This window comes from Amblyomma maculatum, chromosome 4, assembly GCF_055883805.1.
Source record: "Amblyomma maculatum isolate TAMU_Amacu chromosome 4, ASM5588380v1, whole genome shotgun sequence".
Lineage (NCBI taxonomy): Eukaryota > Metazoa > Arthropoda > Arachnida > Ixodida > Ixodidae > Amblyomma > Amblyomma maculatum.
In genome coordinates this window covers 18,742,026-18,760,029 of record NC_139347.1, presented here as the reverse complement: position 1 = coordinate 18,760,029, position 18,004 = coordinate 18,742,026, and the positions used below count along the sequence as shown (strand labels likewise).

General features: G+C 43.9%; 1 protein-coding gene across 2 annotated transcripts in view; it reads left to right on the top strand.

Annotated features, from left to right (window-relative positions):
- Sbf (SET domain binding factor) overlaps nt 1-18,004 on the top strand; it is a 144,013-nt gene that overhangs the window by 88,836 nt on the left and 37,173 nt on the right. For both annotated transcript variants that reach the window (XM_084600839.1, XM_084600838.1), the window contains exons 16-22: nt 8,335-8,463; nt 9,048-9,253; nt 10,644-10,890; nt 11,104-11,302; nt 13,342-13,475; nt 13,951-14,123; nt 15,654-15,847. In XM_084600839.1, the coding sequence (XP_084456965.1) occupies nt 8,335-8,463; nt 9,048-9,253; nt 10,644-10,890; nt 11,104-11,302; nt 13,342-13,475; nt 13,951-14,123; nt 15,654-15,847 (1,282 nt within the window). The remainder of the gene's footprint in view (nt 1-8,334; nt 8,464-9,047; nt 9,254-10,643; nt 10,891-11,103; nt 11,303-13,341; nt 13,476-13,950; nt 14,124-15,653; nt 15,848-18,004) is intronic.

Genomic DNA, 18,004 nt, shown 5'->3' with positions numbered 1-18,004 from the left:
TTTATTGCACAGAAGAGGAAAGGAAGAAGTATCAGGAGCACTGGCATAATTCTAGAATTTGTTATCACAGGAAAAGGGCCGAGTGGTCAGTGACAGCATTCACGAAATGCTCTGCTCATGGAAAAGCATTGTTCCTAAAGCTCTCCTTGGTTCATAAAATGGTTATGTGAAAAAAGAAAAAGAAATGGGCAATTAGTATTTGCAGCATATTTTTAGTTTATTCCACATGCTGCTTTTTCGGTCTGATTTGGTGTGGCTTGCTTGCGTGATATCTGTGAATAATAATACATACAGGCATAAAAGGACTTCTGCAACTCTAAGGAGACCAAGGGGAATCGTAGCCTTATTGTTTTTTCTTTATAATACATTCAAATGTTTATACCATGGTTCTTTCTGTGGAATTTTGAGCTGAAAGCTGTTCAGCACTCGTGTATTTCTCCTGCTATCCGTAGAGCTGTTGTGTTGAGTAGTTTTACCGGTGTCGCCACTGGAAACTCTAAGCCATCAGAAGTGGTGCTCCGCCAGTTGCTTGCTCTGCATGGGTGCACATGCTTGGTGTCGTGGTGGACCGCATCATCTGGTGGGGTCCATGTGCCACTGATGCCTTGAGTAAGCACTGCCTCATCGTACTGCGTCGGTGTTCCTTTCCTTTGTGTGTCTCCGACTTTCTCTGCTCTTTCTAAGCATGAAATGCCTACAGGCAGCATTCTTCAGGCTATCAGAACAAATTTAGGGCAGGCAAGTGGCTCTAGAACTACAGCACTAATGTGAAATCAAGCTCCCGATCATTCTCAAGACTTGAGTTATTAATTAAGCGGTGTGCAAATATCAAAATTTTTTAATGCGAATCGAATACGAACGTGGGGAAAAAAAGGGGCCTTCGAATATTGAATCAAATAATCTGATCAATAAAAAAAAATGTAAACTTAAAAAAAAAAAAAAATCAAACATTGTTCATCTTTCTTATCTCACAAGTTACATGTATTTGCAAATGAAATTAAACTAGAATCGCACAGATGTGTATACTCTACTGATCCATTAAGAATTTTAAACAGATTCTGTAAACTGCTTTTCTGTACAGAAAGGATCTGCATGAAACTGGTGGAGCTGTCATACCACTGCTAAGTACAGTAAACTCCTGTTAATTCAGCCTAGAAGGGACCAGAAAAAATGTCCATTGAATGGGCCTGAAAAAAAGTGCCAAAAAACATTTGCATCACAGTAATTTTATCTGATAAACACCTGCACTATGTTTGTCTGCATGTGATATGAAACCGAAATGAGAACAATGTTTTTCGAATATTAGAAAATTCTGGATATTAGTTTTTCAAATACGAATACAAATCGAATAATGAACATATTCGATTTGTATTTGAAATTTCGAATGTTTGCGCACGCCTAGTTTTAATGTTTGCTGTATTCTTGGCCGAATAGTGCGGATATCTTACGGTATCATTTTGTTTACTGCAATTTAGACTTAGTATATGTAATTGTTTTCTTAGTAATTTGAATTAGTTGAAAACATTATACGTACTCATTTTGACATCTGACTATACAATTGCCGACTGATCTTTTGAACTTGGCAGGACCTCGAAAATGGCCTCAATAAGGGAACATTATGAACGAGATTGAAAGAAATTGCTTTGCTATAAAAAACTGACTTCAAAAGTGGCAAAGTTCACCGCTTTTTCCTGTGTTTTATTTGCAAGCAACAATATGAGAGAGTGCGGCAAATGCTGCTGCTACTGTTTGGTGCCCCGTTCCTTCTTTTGTGAGCCAGCCTGATAGCAAGGAAGAGCCACCATTTATCTCGAGTGGCAACAGTGAGCTTATGGCTCTGCTTGCATCAGTGGGTGCATTCCGATTCTTCGGATGCCTAGCAAGACGGCTTTCTAGACATCATCAGAGTAGACATCTACATGTTCGCATGTTCGAACGTATCTACTCTTCTAAGTTTCATGCCACCTTGTGGCATAAAGATTGAGCCAAAACTTACGGATAACTATTATAATGTCTTTCTTAAACTTCATAATAAGGCAGGTCAGAAACTTTTTTTCAATGGTTTGCAGATTTCGTACAGTAATGCTATAGCACATTTCATCATCACAGCGTAAATAGACTGCCAGTTGGTCTACTTGTAGTGGACTGTACTGCTCTTGTAATGCACCCATTCACGGAAGACAATGTTACTGAGGCTATTACCCTTTTATTACTAATGTTTAAGTGTACATGCTTCTTGCCGGCTTCTCAGACGTGCTCATTCAGGTATTCCTGTAAGCATAAAAATACAAAGGACCATAACGTTAAAAAGAGTATAGACAAAAAGTAATACAGCTACTATAGCAAAAAGAAAAAAAAAAATGCTCACACAGATGCCTGCCATGTTACACCTGTTGTCTACTGTCACTCGGTGAGGGAATCAGACAGCAACAAGTCTTTATAACACACTGGCTAAAATTAGTGTGCAACAAGCCGGCGTCGTCAGGTGCATTCATTCTTCTGAGGCTGTAAAGATGAACTGAATATGCATGAAAATAGTGTGGTACGACTGCTACAGCAAGACAGAAACACATCTACATGCTGTACACCAGCCATCCTGACAACCGGTGAGGTATACAAAGACCAATGGGTTTGTCTATAAAATTAAGGCTTAAGTAACCGTATCATCAGATTTTAAACTAACCATTTAAACAGACCAACAGCATCTACATCTTTAGTGAGGCTCTCATCCGCATGGCTCCCTCCTACACGATTCAGGAATATGCAATGTTAGGGATTTCACATTTAAGAAAGCTGCTTAATTAGTCATCAGTTTGCATATGCATTAATGGATTGGTTCACATTTGAAGGATGGTGCTTGTATGCATACTTCAGCGTTCACAAGGAGCTGCTCAGCTGCTCAGCTGATCCATGGATCCATGTACTGGTCCTCCATCTTTAATCAGGATAGTAGCCTGCATTAATGCTGACTTCAGAGCCTTCTTGGACTGCTTTCTGAGAAAAAAAAAATATGTCCCAAGATGGCGGCTGTCCGGCTAGGTATCAGACTTGGAATTCGCCCTGTGCTAGGTCATACTCCTATGCCGCACTTAACTACATTTAAGTAAAATCCGAAATATCTGTCAGCTACTGTATGTATGTAGCATGCACATGTGAAGAGCATGAGAAGTCGCAACCAGAAATACTTTTTGATTGGGTAGATTTTATTGATATTATGCCACCTTAAAATTAGGTGTTCAAAGTACAGTCTAGATATTATCTGACATAAAGCTATATTTAGAACTCAAACAATAAATTTGCAAATATGCTGCCAGCTTGGTATGCATATTATGCTTAGATATATCCCAGAAGAAAAAATTATGACTGTTTTTTCTGAGGGCTCAGGTTTTGCTGCTAAGAGGTCTGCTAGGATTGCAAGACAAGTTATTGATTTAGAGAAGTGTTGTGTTGGGTGCAGCGACACATAGACAACTAAGCCATGTGCCAAACAAAATTAAAGGAGGGCTTTTTCTTTATGGGTAATAATTCAGTTTATCTAGATGTTAATTGGTTAGGTCCCCCATAGTGATGTACAGTAAAATAAATGCAAATGCACCATTGCCTTCTTTTTTTTGCACCTAGTTACTCATTGCGAGGCATTTCATGCTTATGCCTACTGTTGGCAATGCAATGTACTTCTTTTTATTTCAGTATGTTTTGTTTTGTTTGTGCTTCTGTTTTGTGCCCTTGTGGGGGGTAACTCCTCTGGGCTGCCCCCATTCAGTTCTTCTTCCCGCCTGCCCCTGTCGGGTTTCGGTATGTCCCATGCAGAGGTACCTGAAGCACCTCCAGAAATGCAAAGAGTCCCCGGCGCCCAGGTTTTACCGTTTCTACCCTTTCGTCGCTGCAGCTGCTGCTGCTGCCGCTGCCACTGGTTCTGCTGCCTCTGCTGTGCGTTGACATCCGGCTCCCCCCTCTTTTCTCTCTGTGTTCTTTGTTTGCTTCTTTCCCTTCTTGCTTTTACTCTGCAATTTAGCATTTCCTTTCACCCCTGCATGTCACCTGCTAACAGTAGCAAACTGTGATCTCTTAGCACTTGGCCTATGCGAGAAGTTCTAACAGGGTATGGTATACTAGCAATTGCAACTTCTTAATTGGCATGTGTCCTACTTCTAACCTTTTATGGCATATAGCCAATGATCTGATTGGCATTTTGTTGCTACACTGCGCAAGTGACATTCGAGTCATTTTTTATCTGCAGCTTGAGAAGCGTGTTGCCCTGCTATTCGACATTTGTGCATAAATGCTGTTGGAAGAGAACAAGCTTGCTTTTGCCATGTGGATCTGGGTATTGATGAGCTTTCATGATGGCTTTACTGGGATGCATCTCTTCCATGTTTTCAGCAATTTGTTGCTTCTCAAGAGCATAGTGATGCCATAATGCAAACATCTCTTGTTTTAATGTGAAAGCACTCATAGGCTCACAACCACTGACCAAGAATCTTGTCTGATCTTATTTGCACCTAAGCTAAGCTGTTTGACTAAGCCATTTCGTGAGGTCACAACTATGTGGCCTCGCTCGGGTAATTTGAACCATGTTCGTATAGCGGCTCCAACCAATGCATGAGTCGTCTTCGCTAGCCGACACAGAGAGTGATGGAGTCTATGACCGAGCAGTGACTAACTATGGCCTCTTGTAGTGCTTTCACATTAAAAAATATATATAGAAATCATCGAAGTGGATTCAAAACAGTCGGGTTCCAACTCAAGTACTCAGTTTCAGTAGCTGAGCGTCTTAAACCACTCAGCTGCAATAGCAGGTGTGTTAGCACATTGTAACCAGGTTTAAGTAGCGCAAAAGATGTGCCATATGACACGGTGGCTCCCGGATGGCAATGGATACCTGTGGCCTCTGCCATCAATCAAGCACACCGTGGCACTGGAGCTGATTTCAAGAACCATGATTAAACCTCCACCATTTGACGCTGTGGCTCCCAGATGGCGCCACATGTACAGCTGAAATTGCAGCTTCCTGTGCATTGACTCTATAATTGGTGAAACACCGGCCAATTTTGTTTAACAGCCATCTCAAGAAGAAAATAAGTGGCTCAGCATGACCAAGTGTAAGCAGAGTTAAACCAGACTGAATTATATTATGTATTGGTAATGAATGAACTTAGATATCTCAGATGATGTTTGTCGCTGTGTAATGAGCATCTCAGTGACTGTATATTTGCCTCCATTTGTTTTCATTGGCCTTTTTGTAGACCATGCATGGCGTCACTGTGTTCGCACTCCTTAGCATTGGGCATTGCCATGACGTTTTGTGCGACGTCACTGTATGGTGACTACTCAACGTGATGCTACGCAGGGACATAATGCATGTTGCCGGAGTAGCGTATGCATGTGTACTGTCAGCACAATGCGATGTTAAGTCATTGACACTGACACCAGCATCACAGGATTGAGGAATATGTACTTAAGAGTTGTTGCTGTAGAACTTCAGGCACTCAAAATTCCAAACACTCCTCATAAGGCCTGAATAGCATATATGAAACATTGTCTGATGGACTAAGGAGGGTTGGAGGTCTTGTAGAGTTTTGGTTTCACCATGATTTGATTATTTTATTTATTTATTGTGCACCTCAAAAGCACTTAACCCTTTTTGCTGTCAGGCGTTTCTGGCCGTGACTCACCCCCAGTGTCGGCTTGGTTTCAGGGAATGAGCATATCAGGGAAGAAGCATAGCGATTTATTTTTGATTATGATTGCTATAAAAATAAAGTAATCAACAGAATATGCATATTTCAGTGCTCTGCAGATGTTGTTAATTGACATCATCATTATCAGCCTGATTACAAACTAGATAAATGAGGCTAATATAAGAATAAAACTGCTCGATACTTCTTGAGAGCCCGAATCTGAGCCTGGGTTGTATTTATAATCAAAAGAACCATTGTTTCAGTCCGTAGTCGAAGGTCCTGCGCGGTAAGCCATCCGAAAGTAACCGCGCGCACGGAGGGCGCACTTTCTGTTGCCGAAGAAAACGAAGAAAAATGGCACGTTGTGAAATCAAGATGACAGAGGGGGATGGAAAGAGGCTAAAACAACCTCCTTTGCTGCTGCTGGAGACGAAATGCAAGGCACCCATGTACCATGCAATATCAGCGCATGTTAAAGACCCCCAAGATGGTCAAATTTATCCCAAGAAGTCCACTATCGCGTCTTTCGTAGCCCAAGTTGCTTGGGGACATTAAAGCTGCATAAAGCAAACCATTCCATTTTTATGTATGCTTGCTGAGATGAAAACTTTTTTTAATGCTGCTAGTATTCATATCTGTTGGTATGTTCCCAACGTATCTTGCACAAACTTTATTCCTGTCAGTTGCAGTACAAAAATTTGGGAGTTCAATTCAAGGCACAAATGTGGACACAGGGCAATATAACTTTTTATTTGTGCACAGACTTTCTATAGCCTCATGTAGTCTCATCTAAATGTTCATTGCTTTATCGCAAGAGCACTCATATGATTATCACAACTGACCAAGGATTTTGTCTGACCATTCTAGCTTGTTTGTATCATTGCCCTGATTAGCTAAGCTGTTTCTTAGGTCACAACTGCTTTCCTCATGCACGTAATTCAAACTAAGTCCTGTCTAGTGGTTCCAATGCCGAGTCTCCTTAAAGGATCTTTCAAGCTTGCCAGCCGACAGAGAGAGTGATGGCTGACCGTAACCTCTTTGAGTGCTTTCACATGCACACAAAAAAGAACCATTGGAGCAGATTCGAATTGTTCAGGTTTGAACCCGGGTACTGGGGTTCAGTAGCCGAGCGTCTTAACCACTGAGCCACAGCGGCGGGTGCTTCTACTCGTTATAACCAGGTTTAAGTAGGGTAAACATCCACTGTTTGATGTGGTGACTCCCAGATGCCGTCACAGGCAATCAATCACGTCGTTGCACTGGAGCTGATCGAAGAGGCCACAGTTAAACCTCTGCTATTTGACGCGGCAGCTCCCAGATGGCACCACATGTACAGCTGAAACTGTAGCTTCTTGTGCTTTTGCCTTATAATTGGTTTAATATAATGTAAACCACTAACAGACATGTTTTGAATGCTTTGTCCTTAACTTTGTGTCAGATGCCATTGCAGTGAAGACTGTATACTTTTTTCCTTCTCTTCTGGCATGTGGATGAGTTTCTTTCTGCTGTTGGCTCGGGAGACTGCATGTGAACTCAGATAGCATGCGAATGGAGTCTGCCTCGAAGACACCTGGAATTTGCCTTCAGTTGTGACAGTGTGGCCTGTCGTTTTCTTGCAACACATTTTGTTGGTCTCTTGGTGGCACAGTCATTCTGTGCATTACTATGGGTCTTCTCAAATAATATCCATGGGCCACTTCTTGCATTGTGCATTGCTGCGGAAAACATTTTCTTAATGGTGTGACTTTATATTTTCTATTGTTACTGAGTGCATTGTAATTTCCATGTCAAAAAGTTGTGTGTGCTGCTGTAATGTTTATTTATCTAGATGGCAGTGCATGCTATTTATCTTGTAGTGTAGGTTAATATTGACTTGGGCGAGGTATTTGCTTGATGTATATAAAAAAAATTTAAAAAAAAATTTTTTATACAGTCTATGGGAACATTTTGAAGGAGTAACTTACACATTGTTGGTGCATGGTGTATGTATGGACTTGGTATTGGTGTGTTAACAAACATGGAATGATAGGGCTGCTAACGGGGCGATGTAGTATCCATGGTCAGCATGTTATTGAAATTTGGCAGCTGTATGTATAAGGTGAAGGCTGATGCCACGTCGAAAACGCCACGTCAATACTCATTTAAGGAGAATGAAGAAATATTGAATTGCTGAAGGTTCAGGTGGCTTTTTCTTTACTAAGATTTGCCATGTGGCATAGGATGAAGCACACTTTTTTAACTAGTAAGTCATGTAGCCTATTGCTAAACACAAAATAAAAGGAAAGGGGGAAGTATTTGTTTTTTTTTTTTTGAAAATTTTGCAATGTAGTTTTACACCAAGAGACTTTGCTCTTGACTGACATTCATGAAAGTTCATGTCTATGCTCTCTGTTGATGTTATGCCTTTTTTTCATAAAAAGTTTCCTTTCTGGCAAGGCTAGCAATATGTCTCATACTGTTTACTTAGTGTTACTATGACAATTTTCTGCATATAACATATGGATGCTGCTCAGTTCTTGCAAAGAGATTCCTTTTTGTTTTTGCCAGTTTGGCTGGCAGATCGCTAGGTAAATCTTGGCCTCATTTTTTGGTCGATCAAATCAACAGTTTGTGAAGCAGCTGATTGTTTGCCTTGTCAATTCATCTCTTACAGAACAAAGACTACCCATCGAGCTGGTTGAGGCAAGACAACTCAAGGAACAACCTTGACTCAGCAAGTCGGCGCTCAGCCACGCTAATAAAACCGCCGGAGCCTAGCGCATTGGAGATTGCTGCAGAACAGGTTGGTGTGTCCTTGTCTTTTTTGTCTATCCGAACAGGAGTGTTAAAGGAAACATGGGAGCTGGCTGCATTGCTCAAGCAAGGAACGTTTTTTGGGTAAACTATATTGGTAGCCATTTTAGATAGCGAGTGGGTTAATGAGGGCAAGAAATGCACGATGCTAGTGTGTGGTGCTTTCTTTATTTAAGCATAAAGAAATGGGGATAGATCGCACAGAAAGAAACACCACTGTCTTGTCAATTTAGTAGCATCTCGAGCAGCTTGGAGGCACTATCACACTCAGTATGAGCTATATCACGCACGAGCTCGGGCAGGCGCTAGCATGAGGTGCTCATTCGGATTGTTATAATATAGTTATGTAGGCTTGCATGTGGTGACTAGGAAGATAACCACTCTCATGCCCGAAGGCTTATCACATGGTTTGTTTCCCAGGTGGTTTCGTTTCATAGTTGAAGCACACAAAGCTGGCATTCTTTGCTACTTGTTGCTGCTTGTTCATGTGACCTTTCTCGTAGTGTTGATCTTCTCTCCGTGTGTGATGGGTGAGGTTGGGTTACACGTGTAGGATCTCCTTTTGCCTTTCAGATGCGCCTCCAACAGAGTGGGCAGCTGAGCAAGGAGGAGATGGAGGAGCTTTCGAGCCGAGAGGAGTCCACAGTGTACAGCCAGGCCATCCATTACGCCAACCGTATGGCTGCCCTGCGGGTCCCACTTGATGCCTCCCGCCGGGCTGCCCCCGCGGATGTTGCTGCTGATGGACGTTCCAACTCTAACAGCATTATCACCAACAGGTAAGTCCCTTGCACTTGGCCCCGCCCTGGTACCTTAGGCATGCAGGCATTGATTCTAGAAGGGCAGAGTATACTGTGATCAATTTTCCTTTATCTTTTCGTCATAATCTGCATTCAGCAATGTTGGAGCAATGAAATTTGAACATGTGTAATGTTTGGAAGCCAAATTGTGTTAGAAGGATATGAGTTGTTTAACTAGTCAGTTCGATTTACTAAGCCATGAACTATGCTTAGGCTGCTTGAGACTATTGCAGTGACACCATGTGCCTTAAAAGTTGTGTCGAGCAGCGTTTTTAAGAGAGATTTATTTGCTTGCCATTAAAATATGACTGCATTAGGAAAACAATCTTATGCAGTGAGGGGCACTTTAGCTAAAGCTGTCTCCCTCTCATTATGGACATATGTAGTACTTATTATGCTGTGTGCTCCCTATCTGATCTACGCTGACCAAAAATGCCCTGGGGAAGAAGTGCCCTGGCAAATGCGTCCTGGGCAGTCCGGGGCAATGAATTGAAGAGGCTTTTTGATATTACATAATTTTAATACTAGAAGGTGCAGGCTTGGAGCCAAATGGGGGCCATTTTATTCCTTCATCTATGTTTCTATGCCTTGCACAAATTCTGTGTCTGTTTTAATGCCTTACATGCCCCTGCTTAGGTGTCTGGATTGTGAAGTTTCTTGCAGCGATTTCTATACCTTTATATATACGTGTTTGGCTGCACTGTCTATACTTTGTAAAAGTCATCAGTAAACGACAGCCGGACTTTGTGTGTCCTAGGCTGATTTCGTTATGGTCAGTGCGTGTAGTATACGCTATGTTACGGTGTTGGTGACAGCCTTACGCTCAGTTCAGTATTGTCTACAATGCGGATTTCATCAGTGTTACATGTATTCTTCTCAGTGCACACGTCGTAGCATATTTTAGTACATAAACTAATGAAATGATAAATATGAGTCTGATATAATTGTGTTCCTTGGCAAACCAAGCTGTGTATTCGAAGCATAGTTGCCACAAGTTTTTGATTTGGAAGGGGACAGGAATAAAAACAAAAATACCTCTACGATTATGCTTTCTTAATATGCATTTGACCAGCGAAAAGCTTGTGCTCTTGCAATTTGCAACAAAAGACCACCAACAGCTGTATGGAGCATACTTGGACTGCTTCTTGGTGCCATTAACATCATTACTGTCACACATTGTTAGGTGACCTGTCATGTGGCACGTGACACCTAGGCTAGCCGGTAACAGCTTCACTGCGAAATCCCTCAGCAGCCAGCACCTCTGTTACTGCACAGATGTGGAGGAAACACGTGGTGAAATGAGCCTGTTAGGGCAGGAGTCGGTCGCATTCAGTTCAACTGCTGGGTCTGCCACTTGCGGTCGTCACAGTGTGGCAGAGACGGACAGCGCCTGCGATGGGGAGAGTGGCTTTGGAGAGGAGGAGGCATGGGAAGCGGTGGGAGCTGGAGTCACCAAACTGGTGGGCCGCTTTGTGGACAAGGTGTGTCACGAGAGCGGCGTCACAGAGGAGCACGTGCGGGCCCTCCACCAGATGGTACCCGGTGTGGTGGCCATCCAGCAGGAGATGCTGGAAGCTGTCCACCGAGAGAGCAAGCGCCTGCCACCCATTCCCAAGGTGAGCCACTTCTGCAGCCATAACCAGCATATACACCGTACAGGGTTGGGTGAATGTGCCAGATGAGGGAGAGAGAAAAGTATGCTTGTTTTGAGGAAAGTTGGGGCAGGGAGTAAGGCACTGCTCGTGAAACAGGGCAAAGATTGCTCGCAAAGCGGGCACAGAGCAGCTTTAAACTCCGTGGTGACCGTCACTGCCTTCTTACACCACCAGCCAAAGATGTTGGTGCCTTGCCTGCTGCAAGGAGAGGAGCTGGCCATGGAAGGACTGCGGGCCTACCTCATTCCAGACGGCCGCGAAGAAGGCACGGGGGCACCAACTCTGGGTGGGCCCTCACTCCTCCCTGCAGAGGGGGCCATCTTTCTGACAAATTACCGCGTCATCTTCAAGGGCAGCCCTCTCGATCCATACGGTGAGCCTGACATCGGAACTAAAAGAGGCTGATGTGCGCGCATGCATTGTAAATTGTATGTGTAAGCACAGTATTGAAGTGACAGCACAAGGATTGGTACAAACAAAATGCATGGGGAGTTCCTTACGAGTGTGGTTTTTACATTTTTTTGGGGTGACTTTGCTGTGGTCATGTTCTTGACAACATGTCCAATCACTGGAAACATTTAAAGTTTCTAATTAGATGCAGCTCTGAAAAAAATAATTCTTCTTGTACGTGCAAAATTGAAGTAAGTGGTTGTTTCAATTGTGTTTCTTCTTTTACCAGTTTATATTTTTGCAGAGTGAAAGATTTGGATTAAGCAAAAAACAGCACAGCGCAACAACGGAGACAAGAGAGTTGTGCTGTTTTTTGCTTAATTATGTACCAACTCGCTCAACTCGCCGTTTTGCTGAAAGACTTAGGGATTCAACGAAGTATTCAAGGGGCGTAGCTATACCCTTGCCACATGGGCAAATTTAGTGTCATTTAGTGCTCACCTTGTTCAGTTGCGATGGCATTTACATGTTGCCATGTGCAAATATTTAATGTTGTTAACCTTATTGCCAATAGCAACCTACAGTGTTCGTTAAAACTCATCTTCCTTAGATATGCCTACTCTCACTCCCATTCCTCTGAAAAAGAGCTTGTGTCTTTGTAAGAAACAATAATCTGTTTAACAGAAAATGTCTTCTTCATAACTTTCGGTTAGGTAAGGCACTGCATTTTTATTGCGAGTGGCGCCATTTTAACCGTCACTTATGATTGAGACACTCAGTTTGTGTGAGTTTCTAGCTACTTTTTTGGCATGTCAATAAAGAACACATATTTTCTGCGAGATAATTTCTCTATTTTGTTCAGTTAAGATAATGCGCTCATGATCTCTTTCTAATCAGGTAAAATTCTTGACATGCTTACAGGCATTACCATCATCTTGGTGTATGTACAATGGCGTTAAATCTGAATTTGTGGCACCAACTCTAAAAATAGTGGCATGAAGAACTTGCTGTCATTTCTTGTGTGGCACGGGTGGTACAGTAAAATCTTAATTCAAACTTCAAAGCATTGGATAAAGAAAAATACAAATTATTCCAATGTAAAATTGTCAAGCGGCCCTCCCTAAAACTGCCACAACACACCTTTTGCGTGAAAGCAGAATTTATTTGGTTAAAAGAAAATCCGAGCTACAGCCGTCTCTTTTTATTATGAGATCTGTGTGACAACATATATTGCAGTTTTTTCAAGTGTTTCGATTTGTGCACTCTGTCAAAAATAAAGGTCTCCATAGCTTGTGTCATGCAATACCGCTGGAGCTTCTTCACACATATGTCACACATGAGAAAGCTTTTCCTACACCAACAATGACCAGCATGTAACGAGGATGAAGTTTTGGTGCATTAGACATGTCACGGGGATGGGAGCAACCGCACATATTGGTGTCGGATTAGCAAGGCTCCTTTGAAAAAACTAAAGGTACATGTACGGTTGATGGCAGCTATCACCGCAGGCTTGTGGCGAAGTTCCGAAAACAAAAACAACCCGAGGACGAATATCTGGATGACCACTTTTTGAGGAGATCTTGCTCTGACATGGTGCTATTTTGGGAGCCCATATAGATTAACCTTTGCTGGGCATCTGTATAAATCGGTTTTCAATGCCATAGACTAACTTGTGCCCTTGGTGGGAGTTTTGACAACAGTGCAAATTATCTGAATTTTCAAACAGGCATCAAGTTAACTAGGCTTTGCTGTAACTTGCTATCGAAAAATGTGGAGCCGTTTTTGATAGCCACAGCCCAGAGATTGAAGTCGTATCGGCAGGACTGGATGAAATCAGTGCTTTCTGCCATTCAAATGTGTTTTTTTCAGTGTGGAGTTCTGGCCCATTTCCAGGCTTAGCATTTTCAGAAAAGGCAGATTAATCACACCAGTGAAGCGCTTGCGAGGCAAGATCTTTGGCTTGTGTCCTCTGATTTGTGTGGTGCATCTCTGTTCTAATGCTGCCTTTTGTGTCTCTTGCAGCGTGCGAGCAGACGGTGGTGCGGTGCTTCCCGGTATCGACGCTGACCAAGGAGAAGAAGATAGCTGTCCAGTACCTGCAACACCTGGAGCAGGTGCTGCCCGAGGGCCTCCAGCTGCGCTCAAACACCTTCCAGGTAAACTTGCTCCTAGCTCTCTCTTTTGTTGGATTACTTTTACTTTCTTTTTCTTGTGTTTTACAACAGTTTTACTTTGTGCTTATAATAATAAGTGTGCTTATAATGATCATGATTATTTTCTTGTAATAATATAATACACAATAGAATCTCGGTCACACGAATTTCGGGATATGAATTTTTAAAATTCCCCGACCGAAATGCATGAACTGCTACCGCTGGATAAGGCACTATGCACTACCCGCACATTGTTAACTCTGCGATCACCAGTTGCACTGTATGCACTGCGATCTGTTTGTGATGATGAAGGTCCCACACATTGTTGACTGTGCAATCGTTAGTTCCGTTGTGTGCGCAAGCAGCAGTTAGCACATGTTAACACTGAGCTAATTGTGCCGAATACATGCATGTGTGCAGTTTCGGTAACCTAAAGTATTGTTAAATGTGTACGTGAATGCCCGTTTTATGACTGCAGCTGATGAAGGTGGCCTTCGAGGATGAAGTGACATCCGAGAGCATTGAGGCCTTTCGCAAGCTGCTGAGCAGAGCACACTGCCCACCCAGCTTATTCCAGCTCTTTGCATTCAGTGGCCACATGGCCACACCACCAACACCGTTGCACAAGAAGGAGAAGCATGCCACGCTCACGTGAGTCATTCTTACCCTGCACTACAGCACTGAAAAGCTTCCTGTCCAAGTATGTAGTCGTGGACTCGGGGGCAGTATCTCCGCAAGGCTCCATATGTCCTGTGTGAGAGCTGGGTGTCCTTGGTACCTGTAGGAGATGCACAGTGGTTTGCGACATGGCTGTAAAGTGTTCAAGAAAACATAAAAGTTCAGAATGCAATTTAGGCAAGTATTCGTTGAGGTAATGTCGCAACTGCTACTTACTATCTGCGAAAGGTTTTGAGGAACATGGTAGAAGTTAGCAAGAGGAATTTTATATTGGAGAACAGGGAATAAATTTTCTCTAGATTTTGTGTGCAGTGCACGCGGCTGTTTTCTCAAAGACTATGTAGTGCTACTGTCTTCGTTATCAGTTCATTATTCACTGCAGTTTTCTCAAAGACTATGCAGTGCTACTATCTTCGTTACTAGTTCATTATTCACTGCAGTCTTAGTAGCTGCTTCACAATGGAACTAGGCAGCCTTTGTTGATTTTAGATATACAGATTAACAACACAATGGCCAGTACAGAGGATGGTAATCGATATGGTGGGATGCACCACTACCGATACCTGCAGTTGCAGTTGAATGCTTGAGACCATAAGGATTTCTTTTGGAGTGCAGAGGCATTTTACAGACACTTTCACTTGCTGCAAAGGTCTGTCAGTGTACAGTTGAACCTAGATATAACGAACCTCAATATAACAAAGTTTGTTTTAGTTTCTTGGCTCCACTGAAGTACATATGTTTTTTCCCTTGAAAAGAAAGTTTCGTGCTGGAGTTTTGATACAACAAAGATTTTGCGAGCATAGAAAGCAAATTTTTTTTTTACTTATCCCAAAAGTGTGTAGCATGCTTCTAAGGCGGCACAGTTAAGGAAGGAGGAAAATATTCCCCCTCCACAAAGCCCCGCCTGCTCGGATGTTAAAATAGCACATGTGATGTTCCTACATTTGGAATGGCGTTCTGACTGGAGCAGCATTGTTTAGAGCGCCTGTTTTATTTGCTGGCATGCATAGATACATTGATACGGTCATTAGTTCTCTTGTAATTGTCACACTCTTACTTATGTGGTTGAGATAAGCCTGCCCTGCCCCACCGCCATGACTGGTGTTTAGAACGCTCGATTGCTGATCCCGAGAGTGCGGATTCGATCCTGGCCAGTGATGACGCTTTTCTTTGGAAGTGATACAAAAAGGTGCCCGTGTGCTGTATGACGTCCGTGCACAATAAGAACCCCATAAGTCGGAATTTTAGGAGCTCTCCACTATGGCATCCTTCAATATTAGTTTGGGACGTTTAAAGTCATAAACAAAACTAAGCCATCGCGCCCATCTCATCAAGCCGCTATCAGCCCCATGAAGTGCAGACACAGTTGACGGTCATTAAATGACATCCGGTATGCGTGGAAATGGCATCCACGGGCAATATTGCTAAAATATACCCTTTGGCTCACAAAGCTAGAAAAAGCAAAGCAACAAAAGACAGCATGGCACTGTTTATTTTTTGCAGAGGCAAGGCGAAACGGCAGTTGTTGAAGACAGCCATGCGGGCAGGTTTCAAGCCCCGTCCCTCGTCTCGCAAGCAGAAGTATGTGGTGCAGGGGCCCATGGCGGCCAGGACCCTCCCGGCTGGGGCACGACCGCCCTATGAACACGAGGCTCCCGACCGGCCCCTCACCTTTCTGCAGGACGACGATGCCTCGGGTGAGGACCCTGCTTTGACTTTGGCTGTGCAGCCAGCTCTGTGGTTGGTACCGAGTGAGAACAAGGGGAAGTTCATCTTATAGGGAACCAAAGCTTGAGTTTGCTCCGTGACACCAGCGCCCTGTTTCCAGCGGAGCGGAGAGGAACTACAAAACATACGCGCATCCGCGCCCGCGCTGCGCACGGCTGTCTGCGGAGTCTGCGCAGCCCGCTCGCTCGGGAGCGCGTGCTACAGGCAGCCACACGTGCACGCGGAGCGGGAGAAGGAGAGTGAGGACGAGGGGGGATGGTCGTGCGTCTGTGCGCGCAAAGCCGGCGCTCTTTGCCAGTGGTGTTTCTTATTTTTGCTTTCTTCTGTGCCCCGGCTGACATAGAGGCTGGCTGGAGGCACGCTTTTTATCGGTGCTTTCGAAAGTGAGAAATTATGATTAATTGATCGCCATGGACATTGTTTTCAAAGAGTGCTTGTTGGCAGGCTCAGACAAAAAAACAACAACAAAAACAACAACATGAACGTGAATTCGGTACTCGAAGGCAGAGGCAAGCGACAGGTATTTTGAAGGACTTGAGGCGGCACCTCTTGATGTCTCTTCCATGTTGTTCAGAGAATGAAGGGTCCAGCCTTCTCGTTGAGAATTGATACGCGTGTACACAGCGACGAGTGCTCCGGGCGCTGGTTGGGGAGCTTCCTTTACATTTGTGACTGCTCACTTGAAAGGGGCCTATTCAACTCTTTGGGGACTGATGTTTTAGGCGATGCTGCCGGCGCCGTGGTGCCCGTTTTCGGCGCGTTTAGGACGCGTTCCCTACAAAGGCACAAAGCATGCCGCCTTACCCTTTGGTTCCTGCTGACAGCGGTCAGGGGGAGTTCACTGCTGTGGCACTGCCATCCGAAATCAATGACTTATCTACCTTTAACGATGAGAGGTTTCTTAACGACCTGGATCACTGACGAGAAGCCGAGGCATGCCATTTTTTCGGCAGTTTCCTCTCTCCGCGAGACGAAGCGCGAGGAAATGCCTGACGACTTTTCATGCAGGCGGGGACATGTCTCTGAGTAAACCTTTGTCTTCTTAACGCTGTGCAATCCCTAGTACAGTTATCTCCTCTAGCGAATGCGCAGTTTTGAGCTCCCGAAGCAGGGTCGCGTATGAGGATAAAACGATTGACGTATGTGTTTTCCCTTTATAAGCGCCGAGTGATGGCATTAATGACATATATCTGTTTCTTGAGGCCGACTTGGTTTCGCGATGGCTGCTGCGGCACCGCCAGTTACAAACAGAGGTGCGAGATACGAGCCGATACGAGATACCTAAAAAAAAAAAAACGACAACCATCGTTTCAACACGAAAGAGAGAAGAGAGAAAAACACTTTCACGAGTTTTGCGAAAAAGCGCGCCGTCACTTTTTTATTCCATTTTTTTTTTCTCTTTTTTTTTCTTGCCCCCTTTGTTGGAGCACGACGGCGGCCAGAATGCGGCCGGAGGAGGAGAGAAGCAACCGACCACGCACGCACAAACACGTGCTGGAAAGCAGCGCGGAGCAGACGGCAGCATGCTTTTTTATGCGGCGGGGAGCAGACGACGCGGCCGCACTGCGCGGAGGTTTTGACGGGGTCTCCATGGAGGGCGCTGACGCACAGAGCGGCGCAGCGCCCCCTGGCCCAGGTTTTCTCCCCTATAGGGAATGTAATGTCTGATGCTCAGATGGGCATACTGCATTACCAAGTGGAGATTTTGAAGGGCATTAGGTACCTTGCAGCCAAACCATGTGGGTTATCCTATGTAAGCACAATCTGCACACTGCGGTAAGGCTCGTGGTTCTAAGAGGCAGTAGGAGTGAAGAATATTTTTCACTCACTTAGTCAGCTGCCAAATGGTTCCCATTAAACTGACAGTTTCTGTAACGTATATTGGGACTAGAAGATATTTGGCTACAATGGATAAGTTATTTAGGGTTTTGTCAACAACCACTCTTATAATAGACATTTGTGGCTGATCACCCCACTCTGAGCTTGCAAACTGTGGTTGCGTACATACTGGAAGGAGATGGCAAGATGCAGTCACTTACGGTATTGGGTATCACTACAATTTTATATAATGCAGAATGGCAGCAATCTGTGTGCACTACAAGGATGTGGGGCTCCTTGATTACGGG